Source organism: Geotrypetes seraphini, chromosome 16 (genome assembly GCF_902459505.1).
Source record: "Geotrypetes seraphini chromosome 16, aGeoSer1.1, whole genome shotgun sequence".
Classification (NCBI taxonomy): domain Eukaryota; kingdom Metazoa; phylum Chordata; class Amphibia; order Gymnophiona; family Dermophiidae; genus Geotrypetes; species Geotrypetes seraphini.
The window spans coordinates 4,295,753-4,315,079 of NC_047099.1; the positions used below are offsets into that span (position 1 = coordinate 4,295,753).

General features: G+C 44.1%; 1 protein-coding gene across 4 annotated transcripts in view; it reads left to right on the top strand.

The window, feature by feature from the left end:
- The first annotated feature begins 381 nt into the window (after positions 1-381).
- The window catches only part of LOC117350670 (endothelin-converting enzyme 1-like), a 32,917-nt gene continuing 13,971 nt past the window's right edge, over positions 382-19,327 (top strand). For 3 of the 4 annotated variants that reach the window (XR_004537280.1, XR_004537279.1, XM_033925147.1), the window contains exons 1-10: positions 386-829; positions 5,910-6,048; positions 7,517-7,726; positions 8,730-8,854; positions 10,540-10,686; positions 11,475-11,531; positions 13,428-13,616; positions 14,069-14,211; positions 16,120-16,246; positions 17,232-17,342. Coding sequence is in view for 2 of the 4 variants with exons in the window: in XM_033925147.1 (XP_033781038.1) it covers positions 806-829; positions 5,910-6,048; positions 7,517-7,726; positions 8,730-8,854; positions 10,540-10,686; positions 11,475-11,531; positions 13,428-13,616; positions 14,069-14,211; positions 16,120-16,246; positions 17,232-17,342 (1,272 nt within the window). In the remaining 2 variants the exon portion in view is untranslated. Of the gene's footprint in view, positions 830-5,909; positions 6,049-7,516; positions 7,727-8,729; positions 8,855-10,539; positions 10,687-11,474; positions 11,532-13,427; positions 13,617-14,068; positions 14,212-16,119; positions 16,247-17,231; positions 17,343-19,327 lie in introns of all 4 variants that reach the window. The other variant, XM_033925148.1, reaches the window with a different exon arrangement.

Sequence of the window (19,327 nt, forward strand, 5' to 3'; positions counted from 1 at the left end):
TTGTGTTTTTATGTATGTAATCTTGGAAACCGCTGAGATTTTTGGCGGTATGGAAATTTTGTAAAGAATAAACAGTTCTGAGCTCCCCTGGGAGAACAGAATAGAAAATTGAATGAATAAATTAATATAAATGACTCTGAGGAGTTAAGTGGTGACGGATAGGAGAGTGAGACAGTGCGTGTGTGTCTGAGACTGGGGGATACGGGGAAGATGGGATCGCTGTAGCTGGGTCCCAGCAGAGAGCTCTGAGGGAGAGAAGCTGTTCTCACTGGATCTTGCTAGGCAGTCGACTTCTCTGGAGGGAGCAGCTCCCACAGCTGTGCAGCCTCGATAAGACCTCGGGCTGCGATAAGGCAGCTCTTGCAACCTGCCTGCATGTGACAGCCGTTCTCCAGCCCTCCGCAGGCAGAGAAATAGCATCTCCTCACGCCCCCTCGGCTGATAAAGACCTCTTCGGGGAAGCTGGGGCTCCCTGCTGCCCCTACCCCAGCTCCTCAAGCACTCTCTGCTGTTATTTATCAAGTGCCTCAGGGAGAGGGTGGTGACAGTCTCTTCTCACTGGTGTACTCTTCCCTCCTTCACATCTGGATTCTGCATGGTGTCAGAGAACCATTTTTGCACAAGTCTCTCCTCAGGGTGTCCCGTGTGGGTGGAAATGTAACAGTGAGGGTTGTGTTTGCCGATCCTCTCTTCAGGTGGTCTGGTAAGAAGATTATGGCTGTGGCATCCTCACCGCCTCTTCTTGGCTGAGGTCTCATTCATTCTGAGCGAGTGTTAAAAGGAGACTCCTCTGCCCCTGGGGGTCATGAAGAATTCCAGCCAGCAGCAGGTAGGGTCATGAGTGAATTTCTGCTCTTTCTTGTCTTTATATTGTACAGCAGTGTGTCGCAAACTGTGTGCCACAGCTCAACAAAGTTTGCAGGACACGGTTTCACAGCTAAGTTATCTCTCTGCCCTGCCAATGCTGGGAGGTTCAAGGTTCCAGGTCTCAGTGCTTGAAGGGCCGGGAGCCTCGATGCTTACTCTAAATGTAAAGCGGCTCAGAACTCAGCATCTAAGCACTGGGTCTCTGGGGGTCTCAGGGCTGATGGTTCAGAGCATCATGACTCGCGTTGTCAATGCTGGGATGTCAGGACTCAGGGTACAGGGTATCAGGTGCATGCAGGCACAGAGCTGTGAAAGGACTGAGAATCTCCTGCATGTAAAGCCTAGACCAGATCAGCCTCTTTGGGTTGACCTGGGTGAGGCGATGTAGCGGCCTTCAGTAGCTGTGGAGCCTCCTGGCCTTTATGTCTGTGTCTGAAAGCAGCGCGTGCTCACAGGGAGCTCCAGGGTCAGCCCCGGTTTATCCCACCTCCCACATCAGGCAGTGACACACCTATGGCAGATGCTCAGCTCCTGACATTGGCTGTTTCTCTGGACTTGTTCCTTGTGCTACACCTGTCTCTCTGTCACTAAGGGATTGTACAGCATATTAAATACACTGATACAGACATGGAAATAGAGAAGGCAGTTATTCTCAAACAGAACTCGGACACCAGTTAGTCATAAGTCATAAAAACTGCCATCTCTGGATCAGACCTTCGGTCCATCAAGTCCGGCGATCCGCACACGCGGAGGCCCAGCCAGGTGTACACCTGGTGTAATTTTAGTCACCCATATCCCTCTATGCCTCTCGTAAGGAGATGTGCATCTAGTTTGCTTTTAAATCCTAGAACGGTGGATTCCGCAATAACCTCCTCTGGGAGAGCATTCCAGGTGTCCACCACTCGTTGCGTGAAGCCGAACTTCCTGATATTCATCCTAGACTTGTCCCCCCTTAGCTTCAGTCCATGTCCTCTTGTTCATGTCACAATCTCAGCTCTGGAATGTTGCTACTCTCTGGGATTCCGGAATCTTGCTATTCATAAGAACATAAAAACTTCCGTCTCCGGATCAGACCTTCAGTCCATCGAGTCCGGCGATCCGCACACGCAGAGGCCCAGCCAGGTGTACGCCTGGCGTAATTTTAGTCACCCATATCCCTCTATGCCTCTCGTAAGGAGATGTGCATCTAGTTTGCTTTTAAATCCTAGAATGGTGGATTCCGCAATAACCTTCTCCGGGAGAGCATTCCAGGTGTCCACCACTCGTTGCGTGAATCAGAACTTCCTGATATTTGTCCTGGACTTATCCTCCCTTAGCTTCAGTCCATGTCCTCTTGTCCGTGTCACATTGGACAATGTAAATAATTTTTTTTCCTGCTCTATTTTGTCGATTCCTTTCAGTATTTTGAAAGTCTCGATCATATCCCCTCGCAGTCTCCTCTTCCCAAAGGGGGACAGTCACAGTCTCTTAAGTCGTTCCTCATATTCCAAGTTCTCCATACCCTTTGAAGTGCATGCACCAACCATAGAGCTTAAATGCAGTAGAGACACATATAACTTATATTATTCTGTAAACATATAGTAACATAGTAAATGATGGCAGATAAAGACCCAAATGGTCCATCCAACCGGCCCAACCGTACATGCATTCAAATTCATGATATAAATTGTCTGTTTTCTTAGATATTTCTAGGCCAGAAACCCGGAGCTCTGCCCAGTACTGTGCTTAGGTTCCGTCTGTTGGAGTCTCCATCAAAGCTCACTGCAGCCCATCTAAACCATCCCAGCCGTGGAAGACCTCCCCAGCCCATCCTCAACTGAATGTCCATATACAGGACGCGGACCTTGCAAGTCTGCCCAGTACTGGCCTTAGTTCTTCAACAGATACCATTATTTTCTGATTAGAGATCTGCTGTGTTTATCCCTTGCTTTTTTTTAACTCTGTCACTGTTTTCCTCTCCACCACCTCCCTCATGAGCGCATTCCAGGCATCAAGTGGGAGACCCGCCTCTGCCCCTAAGCCCCGCCCATGTGTACACCCTTTGCAAATCTATGCTAGATAAATTACGCCTGTATTTGCATAAGCCTGCTCAGGCACTTTGCTGGCACTGTTATGGCTAAGTGAACCCTTACGTGAAAGAACATCAGTATTCCAGACTTTATATGTGTTCTTGTAATGACCAATACAGAACTCCCCCGATATTCACGGGGGTTCCATTCTAGGAACCCCTGCGAATTTCAAAAAACCGCGAATACGGTTTTTCACCTGGGGAGGCAGGAGAGGGCAGCTAGAGCGCTGGTGAGTGAAGGAAATCACTCGCGCTATGCTTCGACTGCCTCTTCCTGTACTAAAGTCGGGCTTCACCAATCAGGAGCTGATTTAACATGTGGTTCCTGATTGGTGAAGCTCGACTTTAGTACAGGAAGAGGCGGTCAGAAAATACTGTGAATGACCGGGTCCACGAACCACAAATTCATGGGGGAACACTGTACTGCATAAGTCCTGTATGCTCTGCTGGAAGTGATTCACAATTACACGCCCCTCGCACACATAAAGATAAAATCATAAATCAATTTCTAGGCCGCATAACCTCACAGTTCTATGCGGTTTACAAAAGACAAAAAAAATATAACATTTGGAATAAGAATGAAATTAATTACCTAAGAACCTAGAAAACAAGTAGGTTTTCAAGTGTCACCTACATTCCAGATAGGAAAATAAAATCGTAAACAATTGCTTGAAATCTTTATCCCAAATGGCGGCCTGATATGAGAGCATTCGTTCATGTTGTCTTTTAAACTTGCAACCCCTTACAGATGGATAAACAAATATGGCATGAGTTTTACGAGAGAATTTTTGTGTAGCAGCTGAAAATAAATCCATCATGTCCAGTGGAGCTTGACCCATCAAAACCCTATAATAAATGCAACCCAATTTAAAAACAATACGTGCCTCAAGCGGTAGCACGTAAGATAACTCCAGAGAGTGGACAGCCCAAAAGAAATTACGAGACCACACTGCCCCATGTCCACTTCCAAGAGAATCCCAGAACACCAGAGGACCCCTTCAGCAGGGCACTCCTTGCATGTCCTCCCTGGTTCCCAAAAATCGGCCAGGCACTACAGTCCAAGAGGACTCTTAGCAGGGGATGACTAGGGGGGCGGGGGGGGGGGGGTGTCTTTGCATGAGGAAGACAGAGGAAGGGATTTCTTTTCTGTCCTTTCTTTCTGAAACCCATTTAAAAAGTCTGTATGAGTTCCCTTAATAGAATGCATCTGGGCTTCTCATATGCTTTGACGTTCAAAGAGTAACTTTGAAAGCTTAAATTGTGGGGGAGAGGAGGGACAGAAAGGTTCTCTGGAGTTTATTAAAGTTTGTGAGCAGACAGCGGGCTCTTAAAGGAGAGAAACTAATTTCCTGCTGCAACATCCTCACATCACAGCAACACGTTTTCTGAGAACTAGGCTCTGCCCGGCTTCAAAACAACTTCTTTTAATAATCAGGGCCAGTCGAGGATAAACAAGAAGGACTGGAGGGCTCACAGATGCACTTCATTCCTGTCTGGCACTGACCCCTGCTGCTCCAAAACTGAGAGCCCCCTCCCACAACACTGGCACTGCACCCCAGTTCTGCCATATGGCATCCCCTGCTATTCAAGTATCGAGATACCACCAAGAGAATGTCCCTGCAGGAACTCAAAAATAATATATGTTTGAGGCTTGTGCGGTTAAGACAAAACTTACAGAAATGGGGGCGACAAAACTTTTGGGGATGGGATGGGGAAATTAAGTGTTTGAGGCTTGTGCAGATGAGGACGGAACTTGCAGGAATGGGGTAGGGACAAGAAAAGAACTCATGGGGATGGGACGGGAAAATAAGTTCCAGCGGGGACGGGGAGAAATTTATGTCCGTGCCATTCTTTAATACCAACCTCTTCCTTATACACACACAGCTGTACATGGTATGTGACCTGCTTGTGATACAGTCCTACGTTTTCACCAGAGGATAGGTTCAACTCCTGGTTACATGACACTTTCTTAGGTATCAGAAATATCTTTTGTGATCACAGGACCATAGTCTCTACTGAGACAAAAGAGAAAGGGAGGTTAAGGGCTTCTTCTTTGGAAAAGAAAAACCCTCTATATTAAAAGGTCATGAGAAAGTGAATCCTTGCCTGCATCACAAGTCGCATTTGGAACCTCATTTTGCATTCCTTTATGAATCTAAATAATTTCACTAGAGGACTCTTACAAGTCGAACTGTGACCTGGCAACAGGAACAGTGATGCCGCATAGTCCACCAGCCTCTTCTAGATTTGGCCTTTTTAATGATGGGGAAACCATCAGGTTAAGGAGGTTTTCACAAAGTTTCCTGCCATCGCTCTTCACAGCAGAGGTTTCTATATGATAGGCTGTTAATATTTCTGTTTTGGAAAATGTGCAGGATTTGTGATAGTTTTATAAAACCACTGTTACTTTCAAACACTTCTATAGTACAGCACTATATAGACACCTCTAGAGAGGCAGTGCCTTCTCTGTAGAGCTTACAATCTGAACAACACAAAAGAGGCAGTCGTGATCACAGATCATAGTCTGACCAAGTGAGACTGTTCTTATCTTCTGAACTTTGCTCCACTCGAGCTTACAATCTTGTCAGCATAGATCTGCATGATATGGGTTGAGAAGCATCTAGTGATAGCTTGAAGCCATCCTTTCGCCTTAGACACACTACTTTTCAGATGCCCAAAGCGTTTAATGAGAGAAACTTGCCCTGGGAAGTCACTGTAGCTCTCGTCAGCATCCATCTGTTGCACTCTCATTTTCCTCCATTCAGTGCAGTAACATCTCATAAGAATCTGGGTCTCGTGAAATTCTTAGAGCTTCATTTTTGCTGAGATTAGGTGGAAGAGGGGGAAGGTGCTGAGTTTGCTGTCCCTACCACCCAAGTTACTCCGCGTAACTTAATCTTTGGGTTTTAAAAAGATTTGAACAAGCTCCTGGAGGAAAAATTCCTCTTGACTGTCTCTCTTTTTTCCCTCATAGGTGGGTTTTGAAGACCAGAAGTTGTCTGAGAAACGGTGGAAATGTCTGAGGAGGCTCCTACCCCTCTGTGTCCTTCTGGCTGCCATCCTAGTTGTGTTCTTGGGGCTCTTGATCTACACTGTGCAAAACTGCAACCGAGGTATGGGCTGGAGACCCAGAAAGGGGTGGGGGGGGAACATTGCCTGAGATTTACAGATACACTGCTGATCTTCCTCTCCCACTCCATCATCTTCCTTATCACAGGAAGCAAAATGTTTGGGGGGTTTGTGTTTTGTTTTGTTTTTTCCAATCTGGAAATTTCCTCCAGAACCAGGGTTGGATCCAACCACACTGGGACTTTTTCCTCCTAGGTCATAAAATCCCCCTACTGTCCCCACCAAGAACAGCAGTGTTTGGCCAGGGACCACATATCAGGGCTCCTTATAAAACTGCAAAAGGTGGGGAGGAAAAAGTGCTCACTGTGGGTACGGGGACAAAGCCATCCACCGTCCAGTGGAGCGGTGAATGGCCTTGTCCCCTCAGTTAAGGGAGGGAAGGCGCGAGGTCACCGATCGCGCGCGGCCCCCTCCCTAACTCTGGCGAAATCTATCTCCCCCCTCTCCCCCTTTACCTTCGCGACGCTTTAGAAAATAAACTGAAGTCAACGAAGCCTGCCTGTGCTGCCCTGCAGTCGCGTTTGTGTGGGCGGAAGCTTCTCTTCTGACGCAACTTCCCTCCCTTAAGTTTCTTTAGGCCACAAAGGGGGAGGGAGGGAGATTCTCGGGACGCTGAAGGACGGTGAGATGGCGAGAGGGAAGGGTGGATGCTGCGGGGACGGGGCGGTGAAGGGGACGGTGGTCTGGTGACGGGGCAGTGACGAGGACAGATTTTTTCCCCATGTCATTCTCTAATGCGCATTCTGAATATAAGTCTGTTTTGCCAGGCACCTTAAAGTACGTTATAAAGGGATTATACTGTATCACAATATCTTAACTTTTGGTTGAAAACAGTGGTCCAAAAACCTGATTCCGACAGGCCTGTTTCACCCAATGCTTCATCGGGGAATCAGTCCACAATCCAAAAGGCAGGGGCCGGAACTACACCAGTCACCCCACCTTGCATCAGTCAGATATCATAAATACTCGTGCATAAATGGTGTATGTTTTAACTTGAATCCGCACTATTATGTGAACGGCTCCGGCCAGTGGCCGCCACAGATAATGGTGTCTCCAAAATTTGAATACTGATACAATCTACAGTTAAGACCTATAAACTTGTTATATTATTATTGAACTGATGCTGTCCCTCTGGGTGTAATGATAAAGATGAAATAACCATCATGCAATGACCACGGGTCCTTCTCTGCCAGAGGCTGGCCAATAATTTACCATGTTTTGTTCTATAGTCGTCTTCTGTAATTTAATTTTAAAACCTCAGATGTTCTTCTTGAAACTTAGCAGGTCAAGAGGGTTTAGCAGTCACATGAAATTGTGGCAAAATGGCAAGTGAAATTGTAAGCTCAGAGAGAGAAAGTTCTTGTATCCTAGGGCCTGCAAACCCCTCAGTGATCCTCAGCCTCCAACGAAGGTCCCTAATGAATATACTGTGGTTTCCCTATGTTCTTCCAGGTGTGGACAGCTGCGAGTTGCAAGAATGTGAAGTCCTCGCAGAGAGGTTCTTAAGCTCCAGGGACCCTGACTTTCACCCCTGCCAAGATTTTTTTGGCTACATTTGTGGCAACTGGTCTGCCAAGCATTCTGTCAGTGAAGGCAAAGGATCAGCAAACACATTTACCAACTTATGGGAGGAAAACCAGCGCATTGTAAGAGAGCTGCTAGGTAATGTGGATCCTGTACGACTTTGTAGGGAGCCAATATAACAACTTGATCTATTTTGTACCATCACAGCACTTTTCTTGCATGAGGTTACAGTAAGACTCATACTGTGACATCACAGCACCTCCCCTACACAGTGACATCACAGTAAGCCTCACGCTGTTCCATCATAGAACTTTTCCTGCACAGTGAGAGCCCATCAGACCCTCAAGAACAGGGATCTCAAAGTCCCTCCTTGAGGGCCGCAATCCAGTCAGGTTTTCAGGATTTCCCCAATGAATACGCATTGAAAGCAGTGCATGCACATAGATCTCATGCATATTCTTTGAGACCCCTGCTCTAGAACATGGATAAATTTTTACATATGTGCCTTTGCACATGTAAGTACAATGTACTAGCAGGACAGGCTAAGGCAGTTCTGGTTTTATCCCATTAAATGTGTGGAATTCTAAGTCTAGCTCATCTTGGAGGACTTCAGAGTTATAGGTCTATATGTGTCTGGTGGGGGGATAAAATAGGATTGGTTCTGCCTGACCCAACTGCACACATGAAAACAGGGATGCATGAAGACCCTAAAAAACCATCCAAGCATCTGATCTGGCGCAGAAGTTGTTATTTAATTAGCATTTAAATGCCAATGAAAGAGCTCCATTTTTTTACACTGTAAAACCAGCCAGATGTATTTGCCTTAAGACCAGGCCTTATACCCCTCTTGTACAGAGGAGTCTGAAACTGTGATATTACGAGTAGTGCACCACCTCCAGGTAAGTCCTGCAGGACTCCAGGGACCTGCCTACTTCTTGCAATATTGGTGAGAAGACGGGGCTGTCATGTCCACTTTTGATCATTTAGCACAGATTACTACTAAGGTCCCAAGAGAAATTCCAGGTATCTCACCAAAAGATTCATAACCTTCCAAAGAATTCATAGTAAAGATCAGAACTACCCTTACACGATGTTTTTGCTGTGCCCTCACACTGGTGTGTTCATTTCGTTTGGGTTTCAGAAAGATCGCAGCGGGAAAACAGCGGCAGTGCAGAAGAGAAAGCCCGCAAGTTCTACCAGTCCTGCATGAACACAGAAAAGATCCAGGAACTAGGCGCAGAACCCATGATAGAACTGATTAATCAGGTAAGTGAATCTACAGGCTACCATCCTAGGCTATTCTAGGCTATCTCTGTTATCTGTAGTCAATCAGCCATTAGCTCTCTCTTATTCAGAAATCCTCCTAGGAGCAGAAAAATGATGATCAAGTTATAGAAGAATGGGAAAGTGAAAATCTATAGAATTACTGGAGTTTGGGATACTTGGGGATATGCAAGGGTTTGAGCCTGCAGTTGCATTTTGAGTCAATAGTCCAAGACCAAGATTGGAACAATCTCAACGAACTCGGAGGGCCCTATATTCCAATAATATCATCTAGTGCAGATCTGCTATAGAACTTGCCCACCCTTCACAAATGAAACCACAATATTATTGCACCACTCCTGATGGAGAAATCTGATGCCCCTTATTGGGGGTGTCAAACTTCAGTCCTGGAGGGACTAGTTTGTCAAGTTTGTCAAGATATACCCAAGTTTGTCAAGATATACCCAATGAATATTCATGAGGTATATTTGCATGCATTGTTACATTACATTAGTGATTTCTATTCCACCAATGCCTTGCGGATTACATAAAAGTTATCAAGAATTACATAAAAGTTTACAGGAATAGCATAAGAGATGTCATAAGAGTTACATATGAATTACCAAAGAGTTGTCGAGATCTTAAGGTGATAAATGTTGGGTAATTAGAAGCATTTTAGAATTTGTTGGGTAGTTTGAAGCATATTAGAGTATATTAAGGGTATAGAGAGGGTAGGTGGGGTTTGGGTAGGGACTGGCCATGTTAGATGGGTTTTATGTATTTTTTGAAGAGTATGGTTTTAGTATCTTTCTTGAAGGTTTTGTAGTCTGTGGTCGATGACAACAGAATGGTGATTTGTCTGTCCAGTTTAGCTACTTTGGAGGCTATTAGGTTGTCATATAGTTTTTTTCATGTGACATTTTTGGATGATGGGTGTGTGAAATAGTGAGTGGGTTCTCCTGTGTCTCCGCTATATGTGAATGTATCGCATGGATATTCATTAGGGGATATCCTGAAAACCAGATTGATTTATATCTCTCCAGGATTACAGTTTGACACTTTTGTCTTAAATGGGAATATTTCTCCAAGGAACCAAATTCCCAAAATGCCATTGGGTTTCAGTATTTCATGTAGGTCTACACAACCTTCATAATTTGCTCCTTAAGGACCATCTGGACAATCTGGTTTTCAAGATGTCCACAAAACATATGAAAGAGATGTAGATAGCATTCTTTCCATTTGAAGTTGCAACCTTGTGAGTCTAAGGGATCACAGAGAGATCTTTACTTTACAATTCAAAAAATTCTACTTCATGAGAGAATTTTTTTTTTTTTTTTTGCTATCCTTTACTGAGTTCTGCAGCAAAGGACAAGTGTCTCTTCTTCAAGACCATGGAGGCCTAGGGTATTGTACATCACCTCTACTAAAACCATTTGAGAACTGAGAGGATAGGATGGAGAGAGGGGGAGATTAGGGAAGTCCCATGAGAGAGTCACCATGACGCTGGTCTCAGAGTTCTTATAAGGACTCGCATTGTCTTTAGAGTGTCCTCAATCCCCTGTTCTCTACTGTATTCCTCTAATCTTGGAATGTATTGTTGAGATGCCCCACATGTGCTGCCTTTAAAGACTATTTTCATTTAGGAAAGCATGGAAAATGGTTCACCTAATGGTAATCTCTCTCCCCAGCTTGGAGGCTGGATCCTCACGGGACCCTGGAATCAATCAAACTTCAATAAGACCCTGCATGTTCTGATGGGAGAATATAAGACCTTCCCTTTTTTTAAAGCCTATATGGACTTCAGCCCATGGAACTCCACCACCAGGATAATCCAGGTACTGTATAACAGAAATGGAAGTGCACATATTTGGACCTTTGAAGAGAACATAAGAATAGCCTTACTGGGTCAGACCAAAGGTCCATCAAGCCCAGTAGCCCATCCTCATGGTGCCCATTCCAGGTCACTAGTACCTGGCCATAACCCAAAGAGCAGCAACATTCCAGAATCCCAAAGAGTATCAAGATTCCATGCAGAATCTCAAAGAATAGCAAGATTCCAGAACCCCAAAGAGTAGCAACATTCCAGAATCTCAAAGAGTATCAAGATTCCATGCAGAATCTCAAAGAACAGAAAGATTCCGGAACCCCAAAGAGTAGCAACATTCCATGCTACCGATCCAGGGCCAGCAGAGGCTTCTCCCATGTCTTAATAACAGACTAGTGTGCAGCACTTAAAATGTTCATTCTGGCTGAAGTTTTGAGAATTCATTTGAAAGTATCTTTGGCTGAGGATCTAAATTGTTTGAGCACTGGTCTTCATTGTTCTTCAGAGGTTTTATGTCTTTCTAGTTTATTGAGTACTTTCTTTGTAGGGGTCCTTTTACGAAGGCGCGCTAACCGACATAGCACGAGCTAAATGCTAAGACGCCCATAGAATATAAAGGGTGCGTTAGCATTTAGCGCGCGCTAAATCGGTTAGTAAAAGGACCCCTTAGTTAGCAATGTATAAAATGTATTGGAGTTTTGGACTTTTATTTTGGTTTGGTTTGTCAAACTGACTCCTCATTTTGGGATTATTTTGTGCCTTACCCTCTCTACCTTCGTTGTCATTTGAATTTCCTAGATCGACTACCCAGACTTTGACATGCCATCGAAGAGCCAGTACGCGGATTATGCAGAGGTACAGCGGCCCTCTTAGATCAGGCAGGGATGGGGGGGAAGAGGGATGTCATCTCCCTCCCTAGAGTGAACGATTGGACTAAAGAGTGGGAAGACTGAAATCATCCAATATGTCAACACAAGAATCCAGTAGCTGCGTCTACGGTTTGAAAAAAGCAAAGCAGCGTCTTCAGATGTTAAAAAGGAAAATGATGGGTAATAAAGAACAACCTAGAGAGTCTAGGAGAGAAGTGATACCGATTTTTAAAAGGAAAGTTAACTGCCTTACCATGTCCCATAATGTCTCTACCACATACATTTACATCTTCTGTTTAACTTGCACAAATTTCCAGCCCTGGCCCCAGGAACACTTCCATTTTGTTCAGGAAACTTATGCATGTAAGGCTATATATAAATGTTTCAAACCAATGAAAAGCAAAAAGAGTGACCCAAGTTTCCACAGAGAGAGTGGCAAACAAAACAAAGCTGTGGAAATGAGCAATGTCCAAATTTTTGTTTTATTTCTTCAAAAACTATTAAACGGACCCAACACAGGCCGTGTTTCAGTAAAACACCATCTTATGTTTCTCCACGTTTGTTAGCTATGTTATTTTATAACATCGGACTCCTGAGGAAAGGCCCGGTTGACCCTCATCCCCCCCCCCCCCTCCCAATTTCTATCTTTTTGGAGAACTAGTAGCATTAATAACACTCGGAACAAAAACACCCAACACTTTAGATGCTGAAATTGGGCTGCAGCTCCGTTTATTGGAATCATAAAGATAACATACAACAAAGCATCAGACCCGAGCTACCATAATAACATGCTTTAACTTAACTCCACCTTCCTCAGCTAGGGCCTGGGGGTGGCACAAGCCTCCATGCCCCTTTACAGTGACCAGAGCTAATGGTGCTTGCTCTTCAAGCTCACGCCCTCTCACCGCTCATCACCGGATGAGCCCCCAATGGTCGGTAGCTTGAGACACCGCCACTGCAACATCCCAAAGCCTCCAAAGCTCAAAGAACTTCCCTCAGAAGGGGGGAGGGAGGGAAAGCCAATTCCGAGGATCAGGAATGCCCTGTACCTCAGAGGTCCCAGCTTAAATACCCCTTCCTCCCAGAACCTTCCAGACCTCAGCCAACCAATCGCTTAGCATGGCCAAGACAGGAAGTAAAGCCCTACTCTAACTGGTCTCTCCACCTCTCCCCACTATTCCTCTTCCTCCAGAGCTAATCCTGGTGGGCGTTCAACATGGGCCTTCCAGCCCCGTGTTAACTCCACCTGTTGAGACCAGCTCTCGGGCATGCTCTTCAAAATGCAGAGAAAGACATCCCATAGACTAGATTACATTGTCCATAGCCAACAAATTGTAGGATAGAGCTGGCTCCAGCCTAAAAAGCATTAATCATAAAGGTGGCATCTACCCAGCTGCTGAGCTGGCTTTCCATTAACTAATTCTCCTGCGGGATTGAAATGCCTCCCAAGGAACACAACCATGATACACAGTAATTGAAAACACCCACAGGCCCAGCAGTCACACATGCAAACTAATTTTCAGCATTTTGGAAAAAGTAGATTGTGGTTTTTCATCTGCTGTAGATGATGATTGCCAGAAGCTTCCTTCCCTCTAGAAATTGTTCATCTTAACCTCCATTCAATGTTTTCTCCCTTTTCCTCTTTGTATTATTTAGAAAAACTTTGTTTGTTGCTTTCTTTTTTTTTTCATTTCCATTTTTTCATTCTCCTTCCTCTGTTTCTTCTTTTGTCATGTCTTTTTATAGAGAATTCTCTCCTTTTCTGTTTTGACTAAAGCAATATCCTGAACTGTGAATTGTAACTTTGAGATTGGCACAGTCTAGGTAAAGCTCAGTTTCACAGCAAGGACCCCCACTTTCTCTCCCCTGACTCCCTTTTCAGGGTCTGCGAGTCTATCTCAGCTACCTGAACAAACTGGGAGAACTGCTTGTTGGAACGGAAAATGTAGCGTCACTCCAGATCCCACTGGTTTTTTCCTTTATGTCCCAGCTTCTGAATGAGGTCACACCCACGGCAGAGCATCGGGAGAAGAGAATGTTTTTCCAACGTACCACCATCCAGGACTTACAGGTACAGCACTGATCACATGGGTCAGGGAAACTTCTAGATAATCTCAAACATTGGCTTGTGATCCCAACATGGTGACAACACCTCCTGCTGGTACCAGAGGTATGTCTAGTCCTGGATATTCCCATCCCCCGTGCTGACACCGATACCTCCATCCTGATCACAGCGCCTCCTTCTGATAGCAGTGAGACATTTCCGTTTTCCCGCACTGCCTTTTCTCTCCCCTTATGCTATGACACTCTAAGCTGGTGAGAGCAACCCTCCATTGATAACAGAGAAAAACATCCCATCTCTGAACTCTCAGTCCCAGGGACCCTTCTCTCCTCCCCACCCCTGCACTGCTGAGAAATGTCCCATCACTCTAGAAAGATGTTTTAGTCCCCAAAATTTCAAGGAACAGAAAAATGATTCCTCTCTATTCCATAATTCCTTGTTTTCTGTTGGTTTCTACCCAGGAATTGGCACCCTCCATTGATTGGTTGTCCAGCCTCCGAGCCATATTTCAATCCCTGGTGCTGAACGCCTCTGAGTCAATCCTGGTGCATGACATGGAATACCTGAAGGGCATCTCTCGCGTGCTAGAGCAGTACCAGAAGACGTAAGAAGCCATTCTTGGTGCTCATTATTATAAGAACATAAGAATAGCCATCCTGGGTCAGACCAATGGTCTATTCAGCCCAGTATCCTGTTTCCACAGAGGCCAATCCAGGACAATAGTACCAACATCCCATGCTACCACTTCAGGACAATAAGTGGCTTCCCACACGTCTGTCTCAATAGCAGACCGTGAGCTTGTACTCCAGAAAATTGTCCAAACCTTTTTTAAAGCCAGCTATGTTAACCGCTCATACCACATTCTCTAGCAATGCATTTCAGAGCTTAACTATTCTCTGAGTGAAAAAAATATTTCCTCCTATTGGCTTTAAAAGTATCTCCCTGTAACTTCATTGCGTGTCCCCTAGTCTTTGTAATTTTTTATGGAGTAATTTTGGATTAGCACAATCTTTTGGGGGTTTAGGCTCTTGAATGCCCTCTCACTCACATTAGAGTTTAGAGTAAGTTCATGTCAACTTGTCCATTTTCAAGGAGGGTCCGCACTCAACATCTTCTGAGGATACAAAAACATGGCCCAAATAAAGGGGCCCCTAACTCTGGACCTAATTGAGACCATGCCCCAAAACTTTGGATGTCTTCATTAGAGGTCCCAATCAATTTCTGAGATGGTTGAGTGAGGAGCTCTGGACCACTTGAGTGACCCTTTACCAACTGACTGATCAAGTGGATGATCTGAGATAGTCCTGGATTTGCCCCAGAGCTTAGTAATTGCAGTTTCTTTAACAGAAGTAGGTGTTACAAGCTTATAGATATGACATATAATTTGTCTTGACCATCTACTGGAAAGATGTGTGTTAATCAAAAAGAAAAAATAAACAAGGCAAAACCAGGACTGGCTCAGTTTATCCAGCTGCCAACAGTCAACAGCTAACCTTAAACCTCACACATCACTTTACATACAATACATTATTTTAATAGGTACCTTACAAAAACCTAGTTAAACATAGATGCACTTTTCCATGCTCCCAAACTCCCTTTCATGTATCTAATGGTCCTTCACATCCCTCTTCCTGCCATCTATGTCCTGAGTATTGAACTGTTCATGATCTGTTGTGATACACTTAGGTCATTCTTCCCACTACTTCATGCTATAGAAGGAGGCCTGCAAGGTTACATCTTTTGTGTTGGTGTTATAAAAGATATTTCACAAAATACAAAGATTCCTGTTTTTTTTTCCAGGACCAACTTGGCTACTACAGTACACAACATCATCTGAGCAAGGTTCACACATTCCTCATTTATGATGAAAGGCTAAAAGATATTTCAAGATATGTAATATAAGGATCATGGGGACTCTTTTGCTGATTAAGGAGTCTTGTTTCCCTAGATAGAAGCTTAAGTTGACTCAAAAGTCCTTTGGTCAATTGTGTTCCTAGTTTCTCTGCTTCCATGTCATCATTTTCTGTTCAGTGGGTTACTTTCTGGAAGAACTAAGATTAGATTAGAACTGTTATAAAACATCGTGTTTCTTGTTGATTTTGATTTGTCTATAAAAGAGAATAGATTCAGGATTCCCTGGGTCATCTGGTTTCTTGAGCCTCTCCATGATGTGCTTTAATCGGTTGGATGCTTTTCCATGTGAGCACCTTCCTGTTGCATCTACTGAAGAGGACAAGCTCAAGATAGTTTGGGCCATGCTTCAATTGACCGAGTTGAACAACCACATGATCTTGATTTGTGTTTCTTGCTGAGTTGGTTCCTTTCTTAAAGAGCTTGAATTGATTAGGGATTTTGTGTTGCATATTTCCCTGTTAGAGTTTATTTGTAGAAAAGCTAGAACCCATACAAGTCTCCTTATCACGGGACCTTTGGTTGGACAGATCACTCTACTCATAATCTAGTCTGGAGGTCCTTGTAATCATGAGCCATTCGATCTCCATTTCTTTTTCAGAAGTTTACTTCACATGTATATGATCCTGTGCCTGGTGCAGAACCTGACCCCTGCTCTAGATGATAGGTTCCAGAGGGCTCGTATGGAGCTGAATAAAGGATTGCGGGGAAACAGTACTCAGACTATGGTTTGATATTAGTCTTTTTCAACTTCCCTTTTAAGAGACTTTTGTGTATACTTCCAGTTCCCAGATAATTCCTTAACTTGTCACATAAGAACATAAGAATAGCCTTACTGGGTCAGACCAATGGTCCATCCAGCCCAGTATCCCATCTTCACAAAGGCTACTCCAAGTCGCAAGCAGTGGCTTCTTCCTTGTGTATCTCAACAGCAGACTATGGATTATTCCTCCAGGAACTTGTCCAAACCTTTTTTTAAAACCAGCTACATTAACTGCTCTTACCACATCCTCTCACACACACGTTCCAGAGCTTAACTATTCTCCGAGTGAAAAATGATGAAGCAAGCGAAAGAGTTTCTAGTCCATGGAGGGTAGGAAGAGCATCTTTCTCACTGATCAGTAGACATATGCCTATGATACTGTTGGAAATGGTTCTGCAAACCACTCCTCTTATCATAACCCTTCCCCCAGAATTCACCCTCTTCTTGTGATTCCTTAACCCCAAACCAAAAATAGTCCTCATACTACCTTCAGAACTAACACTATGAAGTGTATAAGGTCTTAAACGTTGAACCACAAATAATCTAGTATGTATCTGGTATTTTCACTTTTCTATCAGAGGCCTTGTGGAGCAATATTTTAGTTATACCTATCCTAGCAGTCTCAGATCTGGCTCTTCATTAACGGCTTCTACCAAAGGTTCCCTCTTTGCCACACTTGATGCTAAACGTGGAAGTTAAAACCGACACCATAAATTCTGGTTGTTTTTTTTTTATTTATTTCGTTCTCTTCTCCTTTCTGTCTCTCTGCCTTTTTTTTCCTTTCTCCCTTTTGATTTTCTCTTCATCATACACAAACATATATAAACACATACACTTTTTTTCATTGATGCGAAGGCTTTGTCTCTTTCATGTTCTTTTCCTCTCTCTTATTGGAACAAATATGTTTGTTTTGCTCTTTCTTCCCCTCTCTCTCTCTCTCTATTTCTTAGGTGCTGACTCCCCACTGGAAGAAGTGTGTGACTGATACGAGCAGCTTCTATGAACCCGTAGTGGGGGCTATGTTCGTTCGAGAGACCTTCCAACCCAAGACCAAAAAACTGGTAAGTTTCAAATTGCCCGCAAAGAGATCACCCAAAAGGGTTGCCAACTCTGATAAAAACCCCAGTCTCCATTCAAATGTACTCATGTTCTCACCCTTCTCACCTTCCACTCCCCTTACCATCTCCTCCAGCTTTTATCCTTCTCCTTCCTTATCACCCCATCAATCCCCTTCCCCAACATTTAGTCCCTCATCATCTTCCCAGTTTTGAGTATTTCAACATCTCTTCTTCGTTGCAAATCATTCATGGTTTGCTTGATGCTGGGAGGAGAGTTTTTCCTTCCTCTTTTTGCTGCCAATGGGCTGGAGGAGAAGAAGAAGGGAGGCTGCTGAGAATGTTCTGATGTCTTTATCCTCTCACCTCTGATGTAGTTTGCTGTGATCCTGCTTGGCTGTATGTTCTTTAGAGCAACCTGTGAGCAGCGAGAAAGACCAGTCAAAATCAACTTTCATATTGCCGGTTTTGAACTTGTGCCGGAAGCCAGTTGGCAACCCCATCCCTCTCTTGAACTCAGTTGTCTTTTACTGCTAGAAATTACTGCTTCTGTCCTGGTTTTGTGTTCACTGATAAATCATTTTTTCATTGCAGTAACAGTGCTTCTAATCTCCTGCATGTTGTTCTCATCCTTAGCACTTTCTATGGCCCCATTAACCAACACATTGATCAGTACGTCAGGTCTTTGGCTCTTTCCTGCCTTGGTTCTGCTTCCTGTTATCTGCAATAGACCCTACGGTTCAGTCCTTCACTCAATGCTGCGCTCTACCTCCTTCCCCCAAAATAATTCATTTATGTCCATGACAGACACAACGAGGGTAATTTTATAACAGAGCACCTAGAATAAGAGGATAAATTGGTGCCCACTTTAAGCCTATTTTAGAAAGACACATACTTGCCTAATTGTCTTTATAAAATATTAATGCAAGTGTCACGGATCGGGCATTAAAAGCAGACACAGACATTTATACCCGCTCTATAGAAGAAATAAAGGAATGTATGCAAAGAGTTGGAGAAGGACATCATGTCTGAGAACATAAGAACAGCCTTACTGGGTCAGACCAATGGTCCATCAAGCCCAGTAGCCCATTCTCATGGTGGCCAATCCAGGTCCCTAATACCTGTCAAAAACCCAAAGAGTAGCAACATTCCAGAATCCCAAAGATTAACAAAAGATTCTAGCACCCCAAAGAGTATCAAGATTCCATGCAGAATCTCAAAGAATCGCAAGATTCCAGAACCCCAAATAGTAGCAACATTCCATGCTACCCATCCAGGGCAAGCAAACTATGGACCTTTCCTCCAGAAAATTGTCCAAACCTTTCTTAAAACCAGCAACACTATCCATTCTTACCACAACCTCTGGCAATACATTCCAGAGCTTAACTATTCTATGAGTGAAAGGCGAAGAGGACAACCTGCAACCAGATGGCTGGACATGTTGAAAACAACCATGTGGATGATGCTGGAGGACCTTACTGGACTAGCACAAAACCAATCTCTTTTTAGATCTGTAATTCATGAAGTCACTAGGACTCAAACACGAGTCAATGGCACCCAACATAGCATAACATGCAAAGAGTTCAAGCATGCATATTTGTAATCAATGTGTGAACCTGTAAAATCCACCAACCAGCAAGGGGCATGTTCATGCCAACATGCATCTTTTCAACAGATATGTGACCACATAGGCTGGAAGACAACTTTGTAAAATGACCTCCAAAATGGGAAAATCCCCTCCACACATCAACCCCTTCATCGTTTAATCTCAACTGGTCTTATTATACTGAACAAATAAACTTATAGAATACAGTCTCAAAAGACCAATGCAAATCGAACTGTGGAAAAACAAGTAGCTGTGTTGAATTCTTGATAGTTTCTCAGTACTGAAAGGGCTGGGGGTAAAAGGCTTCAAGGGCTCACGGGTGCCTAGCATGAAATATTTCTGGCCAGGTCACCCTCATGTGAGTTATCATCTGCCTATACACCTC